Here is a 24,399-nt window from a genome sequence, read left to right as displayed (position 1 = left end):
GATGTCACATACCCTACTTATATCAGCGCACTTGTAACAACTTAAGCATTACGAAACTTCTATTCAATCAAATAAACCTCACGTAGCAAATAAGCCATTATTTGTTCGTTGACCAAGTCCCTGGGTCGCTCCTCTTTTCAGTTCGCTGCAGCTAGCGACTGGAATGAGCTGCAAAAAACACTCAAACTAGAAGTTTTATCTCTTCATTCAAAGACTCAATCATGGACACTCTTACTGACAGTTGTGGCTGCTTCACATGATGTATTGTTGTCTCTACCTTCTTGCCCTTTGTGCATGTTGTCTGTGCCCATAATGTTTGTGCTGCAACCATGTTGTGTTGCTACGATGCTATGTTCTTGTCTTAGGTATCACTTTATGTAGTGTTGTGGTGTCTCTCTTGTCGTGATCGGTGTTTTGTCCTATATCTTTATTTTATTTTTAATCCCAGCCCCTGTCCCCGCAGGAGGCCTTTTGCCTGTTGGTAGGCCGTCATTGTAAATAATCATTTGTTCTTAACTGACTTGCCTAGTTAAATAAAGGTAAAAAATAAATAAATAAATAATATTCAACACTTTCATTGACCTCCATACTCCTTGCTAGGTGAGCAAAACAACGAAAAAACGCCACCTGCTGGAGGGAGACAGATTTTCCCGCGTTGGGCCTATCTTCCTTTCTGGATTTGATCAGTGGCTTTGATTGGGTGTCATGTGACATTACATAACCAGGCTCCAGCTCAATTCAAGGAAAGTAGGCTGCGCTGTTCAGGCACTTGACGACGGGAAAAGCAACGGATAAACCACGCTGAAGGTGCAGGTAACGTCACCGAAGACATATCTCAACATAAGGAGACGAAATCCTGTTTCAGTTAATGTCTTATTTGCTTTCATTCGCGAGTGCACAAGTCGTTAACAGACCCGAATTTACAGTGTTGAAATGAAGCGAACGTTGTTACAAAATATCTAAGAAACCAGGTTTACATCCAGCATTTTTTTAATGCGAGTCAAGGACGTCTCTGTTAGTGTCACGACGGGCCTGATAGAAACATTGAATTTGTCGGTAAACTTGACAAATGTCGACAAAATACGTTAAATGTATTATGCGAGAAATTACGGCAGAAACGCCTTTATGCACAGATGTTGATGTTCAGAGGGGAAGTGGCGAAGCGAGAGGTTTTACTCAAACATGTCCACGAAGTGAGGAATGTTTGTATGGAGATCAGTGTTGCATTTGGTTAAAAAAATGTAATTGATCATTTGCTACGTGAGGCTTATTTAATCAAATAGAAGTTTCGCAATGGTTAGGTTGATATTCCCTGCTATAAGGTGGACGCACGTGGCATTTCGGCAACTGTGGAAATACAACTTTTAACCAGTTGTGCCTGTTTATAGAGCGATGGACTCGTTAGTATGGACATTGCCATTGAGGGCTACAAAGATGAGTCATTTATCGATATGGCCTGTTCACACGCGTATCTGTCCTCATTGTCTAGAATGGTCCCACCTGTTCTCGCCTGATTTCCATCTTTGAGGACATGTATTTCCATTGTTAGAGCGGTCACTTGACTATCTTATCAATATAATAGACCATCTTTGATATATTAAACCATCATATCGAAGTGAATTTGGGAGTCACACGATACAGTTGTGTGGTCCTTCCACTACGACTCTGGAAAGCCTGCAGTTTATTAGGCTACAGATGAAATAAGATATGAACAGATGAACTAAGATATGAACAGGTTGGTGAAAGTGCACGGTAATTATCTTGATGCTCCTTTCCAATAAATATCGAGGGTCTTATCCTGGTAACATGATGATCGAGTCTTGGCTGCTGTTTTGACAAATACAAATTATGAAGTCAGTGCCAGCCCTAGCCATTGCAATTTGCAACACATTTTGCCATGGGGCTTGTTAAAAGATTTAGTAATTTCATAACACATTTCCTGCTACTCTACCAATTTTGCCTTCGGGTGGAGAAACATTTAGCAGTTTTGAATGCGATATCTGAGTTAGGGTGACTAACAAAATAAATGCGGTAAAATCAAATTTTGTAAAAAAAAAACATCATTCCACGTGAGTTCACAATGCTGCTGCAACAGTTTGGGTCTCACGGTGCTCAAGTTCAGATGCATTGCACCTGTATTAACATTACTGTATTTCAATTCCACCTCGCAAAGTTTGTATTTCCTTCTCATTTAACCTCTCAAAGTTTCGCCATACAGGACTTGTCCCTTGCCTTTCTCTAGCATTTTTCCAACTGTTCAATGGTTAGGGTTGCCAGGTCTAGCTAAAATGTCAAGAGTGAAGACCCCTAAAAACCTGCCAATTCGTTTTTCCAAAAAATAATAATTGTGAGGTGAAGAATGTCGCAAGTTAAAATATAAATCGCCCTTATTAAACTCTCCAGACCATTTTCCATCAATGGATGTCGATTTAACTATAGACACATACGACAATAGAGTTTGAGTGTTGAAAGTTGAAAAGAGGATCTCAATCTCTGTGCAAGAAACACTTGGAAGAACTTCAAAAACGATGTTAGGCTATTTTCTGGCAATTGTGCCAGATATTAAGACTACAAACTTTTATAAATAAATGTTTTTTTGTTGATGCTAGTGGTTGTATTAATTTGGGATCTACTGCATCCCACAACTGTCCCAGACTTTGTTTGGAATATTTTTTTCTCGCACAGAATAGAAGAGGTTGACTTTTGTACTATGGGGGATAGTAGATTGACAGGCTAGTGCTTTTGCTGTTCATTAGGCCTACTTATCTTGTTGGCTGACAAAGTAAATGTGGACAGTTCTTCCAATATCTTCAATATGCACCTCAAAGCATCCTTCACTCATGCTGCCAAACATACCCTCGTGAAACTGACTATCCTACAGATCCTCGACTTCAATGTCATTTACAAAACAGCCTCCAACACTCTACTCAACAAAATGGATGCACTCTATCACAGCGCCATCTGTTTTGTCACCAAAGCCCCATATACTACCCACCACTGCGACCTGTACACTCTCGTTGGCTGGCCCTCGCTTCATACTCGTCGCCAAACCCACTGGCTCCAGGTCATCTATAAGTCTTTGCTAGGTAAAGCTCCGCCTTATCTCAGTTCACTGGTCACTATAAGAGCACCCACCCGCAGCACATGCTCCAGCAGGTATATTTCACTGGTCACCCCCAAAGCCAATTCCTGCTTTGGCTGCCTTTCCTTCCAGTTCCCTGCTGCCAATGACTGGAACGAACTGCAAAAATCGCTGAAGCTGGACTCATATCTCCCTCACTAACTTCAAGCACCAGCTGTCAGAGCAGCTCACAGATCATTGCACCTGTACACAGCCCATCTGTAAATAGCCCATCCAACTACCTCATCCCCATACTGTATTTATTTATTTTGCTCCTTTGCACCCCAGTATCTCTACTAGCACATTAATCTTCTGCACAGCTATCACTCCAGTGTTTAATTGCTATATCGTAATTGCCTCGCCACTATGGCCTATTTTATTGCCTTACCTCATTTGCACACACTGTATATATAATTTTTTTTCCTACTGTATTATTGACTGTTTGTTTATTCCATGTGTAACTCTGTGTTTGTCGCACTGCTTTGCTTTATCTTGGCCAGGTTGCAGTTGTAAATGAGAACTTGTTCTCATCTAGCCTACCTGGTTAAATAAAGGTCAAATAAATACAATTGGATAAGGATGTGCGCAGTTGCTTCTCCGATGTCGGTCTTCACTTGTAGCCTGTGAGAAAGACCCGATCACTTGATGGAGAGCCATGCTAGTGAGAGGTGCTTCGGAGCGCGCAGCATACTGGGCCAAGGGAACAACAGCCTCTGGCCACAAAAGGATTATTCTTTTTTTTTTAGGGTCATTATGGCCACACAAAGAGAATGCTGCCATGAAATTCGAGGCATTATCAAATTGTGAATTAAATATTTAGGAAGTGTGTAGGAATACCTATTTCTTAATCACTCAACACAGAATAGCCGCATGTGCGCACTCCCTCAAATCATTTGGAGAAAATATCCTTTGTTTTATTCAGCTTTGTTCAATTGTATTCTTCATAATATAAAATAATGCCACAGAATTTTAAGCAAATCTTGTCAGCTAAATTAACTAGTGTAGCCCACAGCCATTTGGCATAGCCACATCACGACCTAACATAAGGACAACTCAAGAGTATGCTATTCTGTTCTTCTGAAATAGACTACATTTTCTTCATATCATGCTTCTTTAGACCTGTCTAGAATAAATAAGGGATTTATTTTGAAGGCGTAGGCTATATTACATGGATTTATTAGACTTTTTAAAATGTAGATGTTCTAAAGGTCTGCATCAGTGGCTTGTAGGAAGCCAGGAGATGCTGAATGTGTTAATGCCAATTGCTGTGAGATCGACAGTTATTTGCTTGACAATCACCAGCTGACGAAATTTCGTGACCGCCACAGCCCTGGTTGAGACTCGACTGATTTCCTTATTTTCTTTGTAATATTTGTTTTGATCCGCATGCCTAAAAAAGGGAGTTGCCCATCCCTGATTTAGGCTATACCCGCATTGTATGTGTGAACTATTGGCTAGAGCGCACGTGCCAAGACCAGTCGGCACATTCACTATATAACACAACATTCTTACAAACAAAACCATCAGAGTTGAAAATGTGACTTTTTCGGTACATGGTAATTTTAACCGCAAACGTAATTTATGTGCACTACGTCATCACGCACAGTTTAATGCAGACACCCCTCTGGCATATTGTTTTTTGTTTTATGAGGATTTTAGAATATTCGCCAATTTGATGGAAACCTTAGGCCTAACTTTTGCGTCGGTAAAATGTGGATACATTTTGAAACGCTGACGTTTTATATTTTTGCTACTTTGTATTCGCTCTTGCCTGTCATTTAGTGTAGGGCTGGGCGGTATACCGTATTTTATAATATACCGGTATTGATGCACGGACCGGTTTGGGTTTTTACTTTACCTTCTATAACGGTATTTGAATGTTTGGTGTTAAATGTGTTACTGCATGTTTAATGTCAATTTTTATAGTTTACTTCGCTACTTCAGTCAGCTCTCTCCATGCCGCTTTCCACACAGACCTAGCCCCACCCACTGTCACTCAAGGAGCACAGTTGTTGTTCCTCGACCACGAGACTCTTGCGTTCAGTCAGCATGGTCAATGCAGCGCATGCAACAATGTTTACAACAATGCTGTTTTCACTTTGCTTCTTAATATACATTCTTACATCTGGCAACAGCTAGTTTGTCTTTTCTTAGCAAGTTTTGCCTAAATCTTTTAAAGCCGCTAATGCTAATCGCTAGCTAGCTAATAAATGTACTGAATCAGAGCAAACATAATTAGCTATACAGCCTGACAATACCAGTGTTGGTGTAGACCTAGATCAGCATGTTTGTGCAACTGTCTTCTAAATCAGAGAAATACGCGATGTAAGAATGTTAGCTACATGAAGTAGCTAAGGGAGAACATTCAATGTAGCCGAAGATTATAGGGTTCCCTAGGAAACACTTGTCAACAATTTGGTTCCTACTCTGTCACAATAACTCCTCCCCGTGGCATTTTCATTCGTTGTCATGTGAAACACTATATTCAAAGTGTCCACTATTATATTCCAACTATAGAATTTGAAAAGTCATTCTATCCCAAGTGTTTTGCTCTAAATCGCAAGTCAATTTGCAATTGCAACATTTGGTTCAAAATAAGGCCGAGATGGTTCAGCCCTACATGGCAGTGTGGAAATGATCTCAAATGAGTGCAGGAAATGTATAAATTATTTTGGGTTGAAGTTGAATTGAACAGTATAGAACAGTATAAAACAATCAGGATAGAGAAGACTGATTTTGAAATCACTTAGCATGTACCGTAAATTCCGGACTATAAGCCGCAACTTTTTTCCCAGGCTTTGAACGTAGCGGCTTAAATAATGAAGCGGCTAATATATGGATTTTTCCCACTTTCAACATTTTTTCTCCAAAAAAACACATTCTGTGACGTGCTCAGTTTTTTGGCGGCATGAAGCTTTCATTAGACCAATGAAATTGCCGAACGGGTTACGGTCAAACATCTTTTTTGTTTACTGTTTAGATTAAATCGAGCGCGCTCAAACTTCCCATCATTCTGATTACGGGAGTCATTTTTTCACCCTGATTCCTGGGGGTACAACAAAGTATTTGCAGCCACTCGACATCAGTGTAAATCGTGCATTTAAGGTGGCGCTCCGTGTTCAGCGGGAGGCTTGGATGACAAGTGGGGAGAAATCCTTCACTAAAACGGGCCGCATGCGAAGAGCAATTTATGGTCAAGTCTGCCAGTGGGTCCTGACAGCGTGGAGCATTGTCAAAAAATCTGCTATCATCAACGGGTTTCGAAAGGCTGGACTGCTGCGTGTTGAAGAGGGCTCAACGGGGGATTTGCCTCCGGATGAAAGTGACGAGAGCGACAATGAAAACGATCCAATATCGGATGAAGCAATTCTGAGGCTATTCAACTCCGACACCGAAGGAGAGGACTTCAGTGGTTTCAGTGCACAGGAGGAGGAAGATGGTGACCAATGACTTTCTTGGTAGGCTACTGTTTACTGCAAATTTTAAATTTTTTGTTACAAGCCGTGTTTCGTTAAAGCCTGTGTAAAGTTCATTTGTTTCAATGTACCGGTAGGCACCTGCGGCTTATAGACATGTGCGGCTTATTTATGTTCAAAATAATACTTAAAAAAAAATTCAGTGGGTGCGGCTTATATTCAGGTGCGCTTAATAGTCCAGAAATTACGGTATGTTACCACCCTAGGGTTGCGCGCCTCTCATTAACCAAATGTCAAACTTTTTATTATTCAAAAACATTAAGTATACCATCCAATTTTTTTCTTCAATACAGTGATATGATATTTTGTCCATATCGCCCAGCCCTAATTCAGTGCACATGCATTTTGTTTACATCACAATCAAAATTGTGATTTTTATGAATAGCCTAGTTGCATTTCATGCATTATATTATCAGTTGAAAGTTATCCTTTTCATATCAAAGAATGCTGATTCTATAGGCTACAGAAATATATTTGGCAACTACAAAAGCAGAACACTAAACTGCAAAGTTTAGGCTATAACACTCATCTGCAATCTATTCAATAGACAAACAAATAAGCCTGCATAAAACAATCAAATCAAACGGAAGTTGGCAAACAAACAAATTCACTTTTAATTGTCACAACTGTCTTTCCAGGGATCAGCAAAATGAATTTCCTCCTGGAAACCCTTCAAGTGATCGTAATGTCGATCTATTACAACATGGAGGCGTTTGTCCGACTGTTCATCCCACCCAAGAACAAAAATGTCACCGGTGAAATCGTCCTCATCACTGGGGCGGGCAGTGGCATTGGCCGGCTCATGGCTGAGAAGTTTGCTCCCCTGGGCGTTTCTCTGGTCTTGTGGGACATCAACCAGGAGGGCGTGAAGGAGACTTCAAGGCTAGTGAAGGAGAAAGGGGTGACTAAGGTCCACTACTACTTATGTGACTGCAGTGACAAGGCCGAAGTCTACAGAGTGGCTGACCAGGTAAGCCACCTGATCCTTATCAACTAGTCTTCCATCAAGAGTATATTTGTGTTGCTGCTTTGTTGGGTAATTCTCAGCAAGTCTTATGGTGTCCTGTGATTTGATGGCAGGGATATTAAATAGAGATTCCGGAGGGTTGAAAACTGCCTCATTTTTTAAAAAACCTTCAATTTTGGACTCGTGTCAATGTATAGCTCATACATGCATAATAAACTATCTACAGTCCTCTCCCAGTGGAATACGTCACAGAATCCTTACAGTTTAACCTGCCATCATTTAGTGCAAGAGATCAATGTAATTGATCCTGTCGTGTAGTGAACACGGCCGCTGAAAAATTAAAAGTAACCACAGAACAATTGTACATTGAGTTACTTTTTATCATTACATTTTGTTTTAGTCTACTTGGTAAATATTTTCTTAACTCTTCTTGAACTGCACTGTTGGTTAAGGGCTTGTATAGTAAGCATTTCACGGTAAAGTCTACACTTGTTGTATTCCGCGCATGTGTCAAATAAAGTTTGATTTTGAGTTTGCTTGCCATTTAGTTATTTAAAGAACAGTGAGAGTACATCGAATACATCAATCAAATCCATGCATCAGAAGTTAGATCTATTAGACCTCAGAAGTGTCATTTCTCTCTTTCAATGCATTTCTCTGCAAACCAGAAAATGTTGTGAGCTAAAGATATTGTAGCCACACTAATACATTTAGCAGGTAATTGTCAACCTTATCAGAAACACTGACAACCTTTTTAAATGGATACGTTGGGATTTGAGGCCATTTATCTCCTTCCCCATAGGCAGATGAACTCATGGATACCATTTTTGTCTCTTTGTCAAGTAGGAAGGAAGTTTGGTCATTTTGGTTATAAAGTCAGTATATTACAAAACTGAGACTTGTGTAATAGAGTTCATCAGGACTGACATGAGGTTGGGTTTTGAGTTCAATCATGCCCACTAACACCGGATGGTAACGCGTAGGGAGAATTGTCATGTATGTGCTGATTGTGCACCATCCAATCGTACGGCAGAACACAGATGGTGCGACACATTACGCAGCGCCTCGGACTTGTTTACATAAGTTAACATGTTGCCAATGTTATGTTGAAAGAACACTTGGCCCCTAAGCCCTTTGTGGAGTGGCCACTTGTTGATGTGTTTGCTAGTGTTCACTTGAGTCTGCCCAGTGCTTGACTTGGATGGAAATAGGAGCCAGCTGGCTACTCATTATGGGTGACGATGCCATTTTGTATTAAGGCGCAGGGACTCCACTATACTTTTTAGCTAATATTCTATAAGAGGTGCAGGAACTCAATCGGTAGAAAATGTGAGGTGCCGGTACACAGTTCTATGCCCTCCTTCCCAAGTCGAGCACTGAGTCTGCCACAGACAGACGCACTCTATAATAATAGTGAGAAAGTTGTAAAAACATAACAGTACCTTAGCGCGCTCACCAGTGACTTGATAAGCTGATTATAGTTAACGTGGCTTCCCTGCTCAATGTGCCTGCAAGCTACTACTAGCTAGCTTCATTGACAAACAAAGATGGAACTTTGCTAGCTAGTGTTTTTTGGCACTGATAAACAGTAACTTGTGCTTTATTTGCGATAGCTTGCTGTCCTGTGCAGCAGCAGACTTGATAGTCTACAGTGCACTACTAGCTTTCATGCACATTTTTGAACTTGCGAAATACTGCACCAAACCCCAATTGTGACTAAAATGTCCTTGGCAAAAATGTCAATGAATGATAGATTTGTTGATTCATTCTGACTATTTTGAGGAACTGGTATGCTATTGGCTATGTTTACATTTACATTTTAGTCATTTAGCAGACGCTCTTATCCAGAGCGACCTTACATTTCATTTCATACATTTTTTTCCCCCGTACGTTGCTACGGTGTCTCTAGTTGCTACGGTGTCTCTAGAGCGACAAACAACACTAACTGCCAGGGTACGATAACACACCCACATCGAACCACACCCCCAAGACTGAAATCTGAGCAACAGAAAAACACTTGGGAAATCAACCAGTTCACTCCCTCTTAAAATACCCCCCCCCCAGGTTCAATCTGTTACCCATGTCCATAATTACACAGCAACAATGTTATATAATCCTTACCATAAGTGGGTTGCCAGGATGTAGGAAACAAAAAGATGTCGTGTGTGTTGAGTCAACGTGTGTTTTTGAAGTAGTGTGGTAAAAGTTAACACATATCTATGTTTAGGTCAAGAGAGAGGTGGGGGACGTAAGCATTCTCATAAACAACGCAGGCATCGTCACGGGCAGGAAGTTCATGGATGCACCAGACTCCCTCATTGAGAAAACCTTTGAAGTTAACACCATGGCACACTTCTGGGTGAGCAAATGAGATGACTAGTGCACATCTGCTACTGTCTTGTCTGGTTTCTCTCACTTGCTGTCTTTGTCAGTCAGTGCATGCATTTTAAATGTGAAAGCATTATCCTAAATCCACCAATATGTTTATAAAAATGTGATGGCTCTAACTTCATTGTAGGCCTATGTCCCTGTCAATTCCACCCACACCCATCAAATGAACACAGATCTGTGTACTGATTCATATTTCATTGTAAAAGTTCTCCCGCTAATTTCTCTCTAGACATATAAAGCCTTTCTCCCAGCGATGGCTGCCAACAACCACGGTCATCTGGTCAGCATTGCCAGTTCAGCTGGTCTGATTGGTGTCAATGGGCTAGCAGGTAAATCACCCACTATGCATGACTTACTCCAATGTTCCTCAATACTGGACCTGGAGAGTGACAGGATGTGCAGGCTTTTGTTCCGGTCCAGCACCAAGACACCACCTGATGGCTAATCAATGTTTGATGACTGGCTTAATCAGGTGTTGGTGCAATGCAAGAACAAAAGCCTGCACAGAAAATCTAAGGACATTTATTTGCCACATGCTTCATAAAGAATGGGTGTAGACTAACAGTGAAATGCTTACTTACAGGTCCTTTTCCCAAAAGTGCTACGCACCCTGTAGCCATTGTGCAGAACATTGCCTTTGTCAATGCTGTAAACTCTGGCCAGTACATTGTGCAATCAGATTCCTATCATGGAGCTGATCGATACAATGTTATCAGTCGACCTCGAATGGGGTAGAGGTTTAATGTGTAACTTATTGTACTACTGTACTGTAGTTGACGGTTCCAAAGACAGACTGAGGTAGATGGACTGAAAAATGGTTCAAGGACAGACTATTTCAACATTCAATTGATGTTGACATTGCCAATTTCACAATTTAGTATAGACAAACATTATCTTGCTGTAGAGACCTTTTGTTTAACCTGCTCTAAAACTGTTTGCAAAAACATGTTTCTCTCTCCTGATAGATTACTGTGCCAGTAAGTTTGCTGCTATTGGCTTTGCTGAGTCTGTGGCTCTGGAGCTACTGGCTACTGGGAAGGATGGAGTCAAGACTACCATAGTGTGTCCATACTTCATCAATACTGGCATGTTCGATGGCTGCAATACTAAGTAAGTTATCTGCCATAAGGTGTTATACGGGACTTAATTTGACTTTAAAGTTGTCATATTTTTAATGCTTTTATAAAGGGTTATCCTCCTTGCATATATTTTTATAAAGTTTCTCATTAGAAGTTTGAGATTGAATCCTGCTAAAAGGGTATGCATCCATGTAGAAAACTACTTTTAATATGCAATCCCTTTAAATGCCAGGGCCAGTTCTGTTTCTTTGAAACTCTCCACGAGAGACCTTTGAAATTGTGTTTGGTTCTTTTGAATGACCTCGTCTCAGCATTGACAGGGCAAAATAGATTGTGTTGTGCAGGACTTACAAAAGTTCTGGGAGACTTTCTCTCTGAGCTGTGTGCTTGTGAGTTACTAATGCCTATTGTCACAACACTATGTGTAAAAGGTCACGCATATTGGTCAAGTATGTGGACTGATGCTCAACGTTGCTAGTCAAAATTGCTAGCCCTATGGTACAATTAAGTGATAATGCCAGAGAAGCTGGCGTTTGGAGGATGTATTGGCAGGGATGTTGGGCAAATCGTTCCAATATATCCTCCAAACACTGGCTTCAAAGGCATTATCACTTTTATACTACGAGTTACCAATATATTCAAATAATGATTGACAAATTTTCATTAATGTAATTTTGATTAATTTATTCATACTATTTCATCCTTCCACAAGATATAGTCCTGACACAAATCTAGGGTTGCTACCCAAGCCGGCTGGTCGTTCGTTCTATCGGTTCAGATGCCAGAGACGCGGCCCAGTCGTTCAGTCTTTTTGTTCTGTATCTAAGGACGCGACCCAGTCGTTAGTATGGCAATGGAACATTTAGAACGGTCTGGCAACGTTTTTATCTCTTGCTAGCTAGCCAATTACGGCTACCTTACAGTAACGTCAAACAGTGCAGCCAGAATAACAGCAAACTAGCTGCATTTGCGTTTGTTTAATCTGTTTTCTAGTGACATTTTATTTGGATACATCCATACCAATCAGCTAATGATGCGCAATTTCACCTGGCATAGGAAATCTGCTCTCTCGTCAGGACACTTGTTCAGAGGAGCTAGGCAACAACACAGCTAACACTATCACTTTAAATTGAAGCTGGAAAGACGGCAAACTCGCCGCATTTTGTTTTAGCTGTTTCTATTGACATTTCTTTGTATATATCCCTAAAAATGATGCCAGCTGATTCATGATTTACACTGGCTGAGAAACGATGCATGTCTGTCTCCTCCCGACATGTTCATTATTATGGGACAGCTGAAGATCGAATTTCAATATTGAAACAATGTTGGAGAGACCGACAGCAAGGTTTATACAAATCTCCGTTGTTGAAAAATCAATGCTAGTATAAAATAAGTGGGAGATCATGTATAGATGCTTTTTATAATGGAGATCAAGTTTATAAATAGCCTGGCTGGGCTGATAAAACAGTGGATTGCGAAGTGAGATGGAACAGAGTAAATGGGCATTTGAACGTCATAGATTTAACCAGTGGTAACTTGTGGAATAGATATTGACTGGAATGCGATTTTAACCAATCAGCATCCAGTATTATACCCACACATTGTATAATTTATCACTATCAACAACAAACATAGAAGTGTGTACTGTACACAAGAAGAAGCATTACATACTATGGACTGGCTACAGTTGTGCTATTAGGTAAAATAAATTGTTTCCCCCCCCACAGGTGGCCTCTCTTGTTGCCCATCCTGGATCCAGACTACGTAGCGAACAAGATCATTGAAGCCATTTTAACTGACCAGGTCTACCTTCTGCTCCCAAAGACCATGTATCTTATCATGGGCCTAAAGAAGTGAGTCCCTTCATGTTCTTCCACTCTACACTTCATGATGGGATAGCATGCTGGGTTTAGCTATTTGTCGCACTGCCTCAATCACAGAGATCTGCTGCACAAACATGCACAATGACACTGTCAGTCACTCCATTCCAATACTCAGAAATGGTTACATGCTCAAAATGCACAGTATTGTCATACCCCTGGTCACAAACTGTTTCCTTCACTATTATATGCCCAGGTTAGTGTGCCCTCGGTCTAGTTTTCTTGCCTCCCTCCCTGACAGAAGTAGTTTACTTTCAAGTCTTTTAATTAGCATAGTCCATATCTTCCCTAGGTGTCACTTTTTTTTTTTTTTTACGGCTTGTTTTTACTGTTCCTGACCCAAACTAGCCTGTTGGTGAGTCTTCAAGTCTCAGACAGGATGGTGAATTATTTAGTGTAGTAAATAGTGTAGTAATTGACGAGGGAGGATGGACAGACAAACATTTAAACATCTGGTTAGTGACTAGCAGTTGTAGAGAAACCAGACCACCCCAAGCTTTAAGTCAAAGCATTTTTATACTGTTGGTGTATGTGGACCCAAGCAGTTGAGCTGGGTTGCCAAGCAACAGCTTTAGTATTTTGTCTATGGACGAATGCATTGCTAGGCTAAACTGTGAGCACTTATGAAGCTTGTTTCTTCACTACATCAGGCAGGCTGTCATTTCTGATATAGTTCAAAGAAACTTGTTACATGTTATTTTTTCACTAACGTACATGTGGTGTCTTAAGAAATTGTGACACAATGTGGTTATTTGGGGGCACATATTAATGATCACAGGTTCTGGTTGAAAATGTCACTTCAGACCCACTATGGATGGTTATTAATCTTAGATGGTTAATGCACAAACACACATGAGTGTTTATAAAGTTGCTGACCTCCCTTCACCGTGTCCTTATAGCTCCTTGAGGTGGAAGCAGGCAGCTCTCCTGGGGAAGTACCTGGGTGCCTTCGAGAACCCAGAGCACTGTGAGACAACAAGCCTTAAGCTGCACTGATCTTCACTTGAGCCCCTTGCACTCTGACCATCATTTAAACCATACCTATGGTCAACAAACTCACACACCCTCAGGGTGTGAATTGTTTTCTGTAACATACGAAGCCATTCGTGCATCAGCGTCATTGGCTGCCGATAGCAAAATGTAGATTTAACGGTTATGTCTACATTTCACACTGTTAAGAGAGGGCTCCGAGGTGATTTCTGTTAGCATAGCATTTACATTATCCAACAGCTTGAGGTAAATTGTTAGCATTCAATTTTCACCAGAGGTATCAGGGAATTCAATCTGCATAGTGTTACTGCATTATCACTAGTACTGAAGGTACATTCTGTCACTTTATTTGTGAAACAAAGACCTCACCCAAAGCCCTGTAGAAGGGTTGTACATGTGCATTGATGAATTTGCAAACAGATACATATTTTAGGGAACTAGTGAGGGAGTTTGTGTTTGACTACTGCATTACAAAAATCTGTCAAAGCTGTTTGAATGTTTCACTTGGGCCTAATGCCATTGTTAAAGAGGCATTGTGCATCAATTAAATACCTGTTACAGTATGTAGAAATGCACTTTTGTGGTTGGGTGTATCTTCAACTTTTTATATGGCGATAATTGTAAATCCCATCGGGATATGTGACTACTACAAGAATTATAATAAAAAATTTGTTTTTGTAAGATGGGATGAAGTCATCTGTTAGTCTAGACTCTACAATCATTCAGCAAACCCTCACTCATACCCAGTGCAAACCTAGTCAGATGGGATGAAGTCATCTGTTAGTCTAGACTCTACAATCATTCAGCAAACCCTCACTCATACCCAGTGCAAACCTAGTCAGATGGGATGAAGTCATCTGTTAGTCTAGACTCTACAATCATTCAGCAAACCCTCACTCATACCCAGTGCAAACCTAGTCAGATGGGATGAAGTCATCTGTTAGTCTAGACTCTACAATCATTCAGCAAACCCTCACTCATACCCAGTGTAAACCTAGTCAGCGCTAATACAGTCGTTACAGGGGTGCGTTTGAGGGGAAACAACCTGACACATGACTCTAATTGTACGACAACCATATATTTTCTTATCTACCCCATACAGTTCTATCAGAACTTTTTATAATGTTGTACCCTCCTGAACATGCCCCTAGAAATGAGGAAACAGTTTCTGTTGTAATGGCAGAGCTGCTTGGGTACACCCCAGGGCATATTGCATCGATCATATCATTAAAAAAATCACTTTTTCAATTTATTTTGAAGGCTATCAAAAGGTCATCAATCTCCCCCCTCTGCCAACGTGACATCACAACACCTCGTCTTTGGCTGTATTTGCCCAGTAAGCTGAATTCTGATCTTTTTTAAACTAATTGGTCTTTTGCCCAATCCGATCAGCTCTGAAAAGTTCTGAGGTGTTGGCCAAATAACCAATTAGTGGGGAAAAAAAGATCAGAATTAGGCTGCCTTTGTATCTCCATAAGGCTGGCAGGTACCGGTAAACGCTTACCGAGCTATCCCAAAGGCCACAGATGGAGCTATTGATCTGGAATTGATGGTTCCATCTTACCGTCCAAATGCATTGTATGCAGCTGGCAATACACTCGTATTCCCGTGGACCGGTTCATACCTAAAACATTTTCTATTCCGGCTGTAAAGGTGTCGATTTCCTACATTTTAATGGTGAGAAGGAGGAAAAAGCTGAAGATATGAGTACGTTCTTTGAAACACCATTTTCCACCACCAAGATAGTGGCTAATGCTACTTACTGTTGCACCCGGAGTTCAGTCAGGGGTAAACCACACTGCTGCAACCTGATTGGCTAAACGTGATACGTAACACCTGAGAGTAGCATTCCTAGGCATTAGCCACTTTAGCTTGGTGGTGGAAAAGGGTGTTTTCATAAAGAAAGTATGCATATATTCTGGCCTTCCTGCCATTAAATCTAGTTAAGGAGGAAATCGATGCCTTTGCAGCCTGAATGGATAATGTTTTAGTTACGAACCGGTCCAGGAGGATACAAGTCTATTACCGGCTGCATACAATGCGTTTGGATGGTAAGATGGAAATGACTCGATATCGCCATCTGCCAGCCTTTGGGCTGTTGCTAAGCACTTTCTTATGCATTTATGTAAAATACAGATGCCAATGAGCAGTTGCTGTTATAGAAGCACCTGGTTGAGTGGACTACAAGACTACATTTAGCTGGATACAACACAGATTTATTCAGACCTACACCTGATTAGGACTGCAGTTGACAAATTATCTGCAACCTCAACATTTTAAATCTACACAAGGCTTTTTGTGTTATGGAAATGTCCTTGATAAAGAGGGCTTTTAGAAATTTGAACAGGCTGAGTATGTCTGGTGGGGAAGTCTTGATTTGGAATGACTTCCATGGCTACTTTAGTTCCTTGAGGCCTTTGAGAATGAGTCTGAATGAAAGAGTGAGTCGTTGGCTTCATGTCGAATACAGCCATGACGAATACAGTAGACGTAATCACTCGCCACCAATTAGACAATGATTTAAAGCATGAAATGGCTTCTCTTATTAACATCTTAAGTAGTGCAATTATGAGGTTATTATGCCCTTTGAAATAAGTTTTGTTACTGGACCGGAAGACATTCAAACAGCGTCGATTATACCCTGAATAATTTATTGGATTTTCATCAGTTTTCATCTTTAATTAAGGGGTTTAATTTAGTCTCACTGTGATTACCAGTTAGCCTAACTAACAGAATAGATAACTTAATGTAGTTGGTTCTAATGAAGTTCCAATGAAGTAATTTGGACTCACTTTCTCTTCTAGACGATGTTTGTTCTCCTAATAAGCTATAAATTGCGCATTGCAGTGATCATTGATAATATGTAGCCTAATTGACTGTTTTTATCACCACAGTATTATGCCCGTCAAGCTTGGGATTCTGCTGGGGATGTATCTGGGAGCGTTCAACTTTATGGATGCTTTCAAAGGACGCGTGAAGAAGGTGGAGTAGAGAAGAGAGGGAAAAAAGAGACAAAATACTCTGTAATATTAGTGCCTCAAAGGAGATTAATAGTGCCTGTCATGTTTCTGTATTTGTTTCTCTTTTTCCATGTTTTATTCTTGTTTATAATTAATTTTAGTGTATGAAGAAAAGCCTACATACTAGTTTAACTCTGCAGACAAATGATATGTGTAGGCTGTATTGTTAATCAAATAATTAATGTATTGCCTTAAAAAAAAAGTTTATGTAACATTGTATTTTTGTAGCATAAACATAAGGTGTTAGCTCACTACACTGACACGTAAGTATTGCTAACCTTGGTAGCTATTTCACTCTTGTAACATTCAGTGGAATACGTCCTCTTTTTGGTCTAAAGGAAAATTGGAAGGTTTTTATTATTGATGCACTTGTTTTTAGTTTTTTTTTGTTGATGAATTTGTGTCATGAGGTCCATTGTTTTGATGTCAAAGCAGTTTCACCCACAGTGGTAACCAGAACCAACTTCACAGTAGAGTAGTATGGAGGTACAGTATACTGCCATGTTGTCATTAGTGGTAGAGTAGTATGGAGGTACAGTATACTGCCATGTTGTCATTAGTGGTTAGATTACCTCATGCGCACACATGCACAATATACATTAGAAAAGGTCTAGTAGAGAAGCTCAGGAAACTGTCATGTAAAGGATGACACCTGTGTGTACTGGACTAGTTTTGTGAAGTTTGCTAAGTCTACAGTAGCCAGATGAAGGTTTACTCTACTGCCAATAGGATAATCAATGAAGTAATAATGCACATGCATTCAATGGCTCTGTACAGAGGTGTTAGGCATAGGATCGGAAGGTTAGGATAATGTTTTGTTGGAAAATTATCAAATAGTTTGCATATACAGTATTTGTCCTCTGAACCTACCCTTTATATTTGAACAAATTAGCTGTTTATTGGTTAAAGGAAGATGTTTTCCTTTGACACTGAAGAGTTGACAATATGAGCTAATCATTTTATTTTAACCATGTTACATATTAATTATTGCTCTTTTAGCATTATGTTATGTGTGTAACTGTTGGTATCTGAACATTATCCATTTTTAGATGTGTTTGTGTTGAAAGACAAATGTCATGAGACATTTATTAATAGTAAAAAGTTTGAAATCAAAGTCTTCTGTCAGGCATTTATTTTTTTAATTCCTCCGGTGGTTCTGGAATGGTCCCCGACAAGGTACTAAATGTGTTTACTTGGTGATTGTGTGATCATAGCCCCATCTTGTGGAGAACTTAACCCTTTCTAGTCCTGTCAATGACTTTCCTGATTAAAGGGACAGACTCGGGCTGCACATCACTCTCCTCGCTGTGTACCATGTCGGTCAGCACATCAGCCAGGCTAGTGAATGACAACAGTTGGATTCAAACCAGATGTCTCCAAATACAATGGATACTCTGGGGGAGATTTGATGTATTCATATAATGTATTAGATAATCTTTTAAAATATCCGATTTAACCTCCTGACCCTTCAGTTTGTTGTCTCATCTGGAGAGAATTGCAATATTGTTAAGTACAGTTGACTTACTGATACTGATCTTGTTTTATCATAACTGATGTGAAATAATGTTCAACTGATGCTCACCTTGGTGTAGAGTTGCATAGTCTTGTATGTAGTGTAAATGAGATTATTTGGGACATTGCAATACTACATTTTGTTCACTAGAGGTCACTGGTCATACAGAGGGGATAGACTGTTCTTGGAACCCTCAGAAGCCTAGCAGCCTGAAATACAGTGCAACAAATTCTAGTCTGGTACCAAAAAATGTTCTCTTGCACAGAATTGTATTCCATAGACTTTGATAGTTTAAATGTATTCATTTATGTGGGAATACTGTATTCCAGAACAGACATTTCACAATGCAAATCATAAGTGATTAAGGTTATTCTCTAAGGTGCGCAATGCCCATACATCCCTTCCTTGGCTCTCTTGATGACGTTACATGCTCTAAACAGTGCACGCTGAAAGGCAGTGCATGGTCAATCCAATGTCTGCATTGGCCATGCAGCATTTAAAGCCAATTTATGCTTGATCTACGTATGTGGTCAGAGGCGCCGTAAGGATGGTGTGACGCAATTGCGGATCCTCCAGAGGGATGCCGAGGCCAAAATGAGCTCAAATCAAAATCAAATCAATTTTTATTTGTCACATACACATGGTGAGCAGATGTTAATGCGAGTGTAGCGAAATGCTTGTGCTTCGAGTTCTGACCATGCAGTATATCTAACAAGTAATCTTAACAATTTCACAACAACTACCTTATACACAAGTGTGAAGGAATGAATAAGAATATGTACATAAAAATATATGAATGAGTGATGGCCGAACTGCATATGCAAGATGCAGTAAATGGTATAGAGTACAGTATAAACATATGAGATGAGTAATGTAGGGTATGTAACCATTGTATAAAGTGGCATTGTTTAAAGTGGCTAGTGATACATTTGTTACATCAAGATGCAGTAGATGGTATAGAGTACAGTATATACATATGAGATGAGTAATGTAGGGTATGTAAACATAAGTGGCATTGTTCATAGTGGCTAGTGATACATTTATTACATCAATTTTTCCATTATTAAAGTCGCTAGAGTTGAGTCAGTATGTTGGCAGCAGCCACTCAATGTTAGTGATGGCTGTTCAACAGTCTGATGGCCTTGATTGAAGCTGTTTTTCAGTCTCTCGGTTCCCGCTTGATGCACCTGTACTGACCTCGCCTTCTGGATGATAGCGGGGTGAACAGGCAGTGGCTCGGGTGGTTGTTGTCCTTGAAGTTCTTTTTGGCCTTCCTGTGACATCGGGTGGTGTAGGTGTCCTGGAGGGCAGGTAGTTTGCCCCCGGTGATGCGTTGTGCAGACCTCACTACCCTCTGGAGAGCCTTACGGTTATGGGCAGAGCAGTTGCCGTACCAGGCGGTGATACAGCCCGACAGGATGCTCTCGATTGTGCATCTGTAAAAGTTTGAGTGTTTTCGGTGACAAGACAAATTTCTTCAGCCTCCTGAGGTTGAAGAGGCGCTGCTGCGCCTTCTTCACCACGCTGTCTGTGTGGGTGGACAATTTCAGTTTGTCTGTGATGTGTACGCCGAGGAACTTAACTTTCCACCTTCTCCACTACTGTCCCGTCGATGTGGATAGGGGGCTGCTCCCTCTGCTGTTTCCTGAAGTCTGCGATCATCTCCTTTGTTTTGTTGACATTGAGTGTGAGGTTATTTTCCTGACACCTCACCTCCTCCCTGTAGGCTGTCTTGTCGTTGTTGGTAATTAAGCCTACCACTGTAGTGTCGTCTGCAATCTTGATGATTGAGTTGGAGGCGTGCATTGGCCACGCAGTCGTGGGTGAATAGGGAGTACAGGAGAGGGCTGAGAACGCACCCTTGTGGGGCTCCAGTGTTGAGGATCAGCGGGGTGGAGATGTTACCTACCCTCACCACCTGGGGGAGGCCCGTCAGGAAGTCCAGGTCCCAGTTGCACAGGGTGGGGTCGAGACCCAGGGTCTCGAGCTTAATGACGAGTTTGGAGGGTACTATGGTGTTAAATGCTGAGCTGTAATCGATGAACAGCATTCTTACATAGGTATTCCTCTTGTCCAGATGGGTTAGGACAGTGTACAGTGTGATTGCGTCGTCTGTGGACCTATTGGGGCGGTAAGCAAATTGGAATGGGTCTAGGGTGTCAGGTAGGGTGGAGGTGATATGGACCTTGACTAGTCTCTCAAAGCACTTCATGATGACGGAAGTGAGTGCTACGGGGCATTAGTCATTTAGCTCAGTTACCTTAGCTTTCTTGGGAACAGGAACAATGGTGACCCTCTTGAAGCATGTGGGAACAGGGGATAAGGATTGATTGAATATGTCCGTAAACACACCAGCCAGCTGGTCTGCGCATGCTCTGAGGACGCGGCTGGGGATGCTGTCTGGGCCTGCAGCCTTGCGAGGGTTAACACGTTTAAATGTTTTACTCACGTTGGCTACAGTGAAGGAGAGGTTGCAGGTTTTGGTAGTGCGCCGTGTCCGTGGCACTGTATTGTCCTCAAAGCGAGCAAAGAAGTTGTTTAGTCTGTCTGGGAGCAAGACATCGTGGTCCGCGACGGGGCTGGTTTTTCTTTTGTAGTCCGTGATTGACTGTAGACCCTGCCACATACCTCTCGTGTCTGAGCCGTTGAATTGCGACTACTTTGTCTCGAAACTGACGCTTAGCTTGTTTGATTGCCTTGCGGAGGGAATAGCTCCATACCGCATCGCGGTGCACCTCTCACATTTTGTAACAATGTGGCGGGCTCAGTATAGCTCCACATTGGCATGATTGGTTGACTAGGTGAGGTTCTGTATGAACACAGTCACTTCCTTGACAACTTCCCTCAACAGTTTTGCACTGCTTAGTGAAGTGCAAGAAGTATGAATGCCCTGACTTCTGCAGAGGCCATATCACCGTAAATACTGCACGGCCAATGCAGACACAGATTGACCGTGCAGCGCCTTTATGGTGATGTGGCCTCTGAGGTCAGGGCATTCATACTTCTTAACCTTCGCAGAGCTGTTGTCAAGGAAGTGAGTTTTGTGTTTTATACAGGACCTCCCGCCCTCACCTACCAACCAATTATGTCAATGCGGAGCTATACTGAGCTCTCAGTGTTACAAGATTTGAGAGGTGCTAGGCCTAAATTGGCTCTCTGAGCTATGTATGTGCATGCATCCTTGGGGAGAAAGGAGGTAGAGGTGAGGAGGACCTGTGTGACAATAACCACATTAAGGATTAGCCACAATAGTGGAATTTGCAGTTAGCCTTCAAAATAGAGGTCCCCCTATTGAAAGTAATTCAAATGGATACAAATAGTGGAATGATGTAATATTTGAACTAGATATTGATAAAATGTCTTAATGTTGTTAGGTACACCCATCTAGTATCGGGTCAGACCTGCCTCCAGAACAGCCTGAATTCTTCAGGGCATTCTACAGGTGTTGGAAATGTTCCAGATTCAGAGATTCATATTCTTTATTTAACCCGTATTTTACCAGGTAAGTTGACTGGGAACACATTCTCATTTACAGCAACGACCTGGGGAATAGTTACGGGGGGGGGCATGAATGAGCCAATTGTAAGCTGGGGATGATTAGGTGACTGTGATGGTATGAGGGACAGATTGGAATTTAGCCAGGACACCGGTGTTAACACCCATACTCTTACGATAAGTGCCATGTGATCTTCAGTGACCACAGAGAGCCAGGACACTCGTTTAACGTCCCATCCAAAAGACGGCACCCTACACAGGGCAATGTCCCCAATCACTGCCCTGGGTCATTGGGATATGGGCTAAATAGGGAAAGTAGTAGCAGGGGGAGGGATGTCCAAAAGGGATGTTGGTCCATGCTGATGCGATGGCATCATGCAGTTGCTGCAGATTGGAAGGCGGTACATTCATGCTGCGAACAACCCATTCCATCTCATCCAAAGATGTTCTATTGGGTTGAGGTCTGGCCACTGTGCAGGCCACTCTAGTAAACTGAACTCGCTGTCATGTTCCAGGCAAAGTTTTTCCACTCCTCAATTGTCCAGTGATGGTGATCGCGTGCCCCCTGGAGCCGCTTCTTCTTGTTTTTAGCTGATAGGAGTGGAACCCGGTGTGGTTGTCTGCTGCAATAGCCCATCTGTGACAAGGATCAACGAGTTGTGCGTTCCGAGATGCCGTTCTGCACACTGCTGTTGTACTGCGCCGTTATTTGTCTGTCTGTGGCCTGCCTGTTTGATTGCACGATTCTTGCCATTCTCCTTTGACCTCTCTCATCAACAAGCTGTTTTTGCCCACAGGACTGCCGCTGACTGGATGTTTTTTATTTATCACACCATTCTTTGTAAACCTCAGACAATGTGCGTGAAAAGCCCAGGAGGGTGGGCGTTTCTGAGGTCCTGGATCTGGCACACCTGTCACCGTTGATCATACCACGCTCAAAGTCGCTTAGGTCACTTGTTTTACCCATTCAAATGTTCAATCGAACAGTAACTGAATGCCTTGATGCCTGTCTGCCTGTGCTATATAGCAAGCCACGGCCATGTGACTCACTGTCTTGTAGGGAGCAATCAATTTTTCGTGAACAGGGTGGTGTACCTAATCAAATCAAGCTTTTTGTCACATGCAATACAACAAGTGTAGACCTTACTGTGAAATGCTTACTTACAAGCCCTTAACCAACAGTGCAGTTCAAGAAGAGTTAAGAAAATATTTACCAAATAACCTAAAGTAAAAAAATAATAAAAAGTAACACAATAAAATAGAGGCTATATACAGGGGGCACCGGTACTGAATCAATGTACGGGGATAAAGGTTGGTCGACATGTACATGTAGGTAGGGGTGAAGTGACTGCATAGATAATAAACAGCGAGTAGCAGCAGTGTACAAAACAAATGGGGGGGTCAATGTAAATAGTCTGGTGGCCATTTGATTAATTGTTCAGCAGTCTTATGACTTGGGGGGAGAAGCTGTTAAGGAGCCTTTTGGTCCTAGACTTGGCATTCCGGTACTGCTTGCCATGCGGTAGCAGAGAAAACTGTCTTTGACTTGGGTGATACACTGGCTGGTGAGTGTATCAATTCAACAAAACACAAAAAAGCTACATCTGTTAATCACACTGTGGATGTATTATACTTTAGTATTGCATTGGGGGCATCTGTGGATGTATTATACTTTAGTATTGCATTGGGGGCATACTATATGCACTGTAATGCCTTACCTATGGATTTTGGGTCCATGAAACGGGGCATCAGCCTACTCAGTGACACCAACAGAACACAGCTGTGAAGAGCTTTCACAAATGTTAGCGTCCTAGCTCTTATTGTAGGACTCTGAAACCACTATGAAATGAGACACAAAATATCACCAGTAAACCTACTATGTGGTTTCACAGTCCCACAAAGAGCTACAACGTTATTTGTATAAACGCTTCAGAATTGTAATCTGTTGGAGTAACTGAGTAGGCTGATACCCCGTTTCATGGGCCCAAGATCCATAGGTAAGGCTGTATTTTAAATATTTTATTTTATGGCTTCTATTTCTTGTGGAACTTGACAAATAACACCTGGGGACATGGCAAAAACTCCATCAACTGAAATAAAATACTTGTTCAAAATGCATAAAATTCCCTTTCAATATTCATATTTTGTGGTTTTAAGGTAAAAAGGACACCTTACCTTATATTGAAAGCCTTTTGGAATCCACATTTTACACTATTTTACACTAAATAAGTAGTGATTTATCCTGGCGACAGAAAGGGCACCAATTGGAAGGAATGACCCAATTATTTTATTTTGTGGAAATTATATAACAACATTCCGACCTTGTTCAGCATTCTTTATATTGTCCAAATATGGCATTGGCATCCGTTTAAATCGCTTTCAATTAGGGACTTTTATTTTGAAGGCGAGCCACAAATTCCACAATTGTGGCTAATCCTTATTGTGGCTAGCTTCACACAGGTGAGAG

General features: G+C 41.3%; 1 protein-coding gene across 3 annotated transcripts; it reads left to right on the top strand.

Moving 5' to 3' along the window:
• Nucleotides 1-678: 678 nt before the first annotated feature.
• On the top strand, nt 679-18,038 carry sdr16c5a (short chain dehydrogenase/reductase family 16C, member 5a). Of its 3 annotated transcripts, none has more exons than XM_014190272.2 (7): nt 679-813; nt 7,236-7,567; nt 9,792-9,923; nt 10,185-10,284; nt 10,921-11,065; nt 12,762-12,887; nt 16,799-18,038. In XM_014190272.2, the coding sequence occupies exons 2-7, from the start codon at nt 7,247-7,249 to the stop codon at nt 16,893-16,895; spliced, it is 921 nt and encodes a 306-aa protein (XP_014045747.1). In that variant the 5' UTR covers nt 679-813; nt 7,236-7,246; the 3' UTR covers nt 16,896-18,038. The 3 variants fall into 3 exon arrangements, with proteins under 3 accessions (XP_014045747.1, XP_045570541.1, XP_045570542.1); XM_045714585.1 differs by lacking the exon at nt 679-813 and adding an exon at nt 6,543-6,579; XM_045714586.1 differs by lacking the exons at nt 679-813; nt 16,799-18,038 and adding exons at nt 6,543-6,579; nt 13,814-14,585.
• The last annotated feature ends 6,361 nt before the right edge of the window (nt 18,039-24,399 follow it).

This window comes from Salmo salar, chromosome ssa03 (assembly GCF_905237065.1).
Source record: "Salmo salar chromosome ssa03, Ssal_v3.1, whole genome shotgun sequence".
NCBI classification, from domain to species: Eukaryota; Metazoa; Chordata; class Actinopteri; order Salmoniformes; family Salmonidae; genus Salmo; species Salmo salar.
The sequence above is the reverse complement of the archived record's forward strand: the minus strand, read 5'-3'. Positions and strand labels throughout refer to the sequence as shown.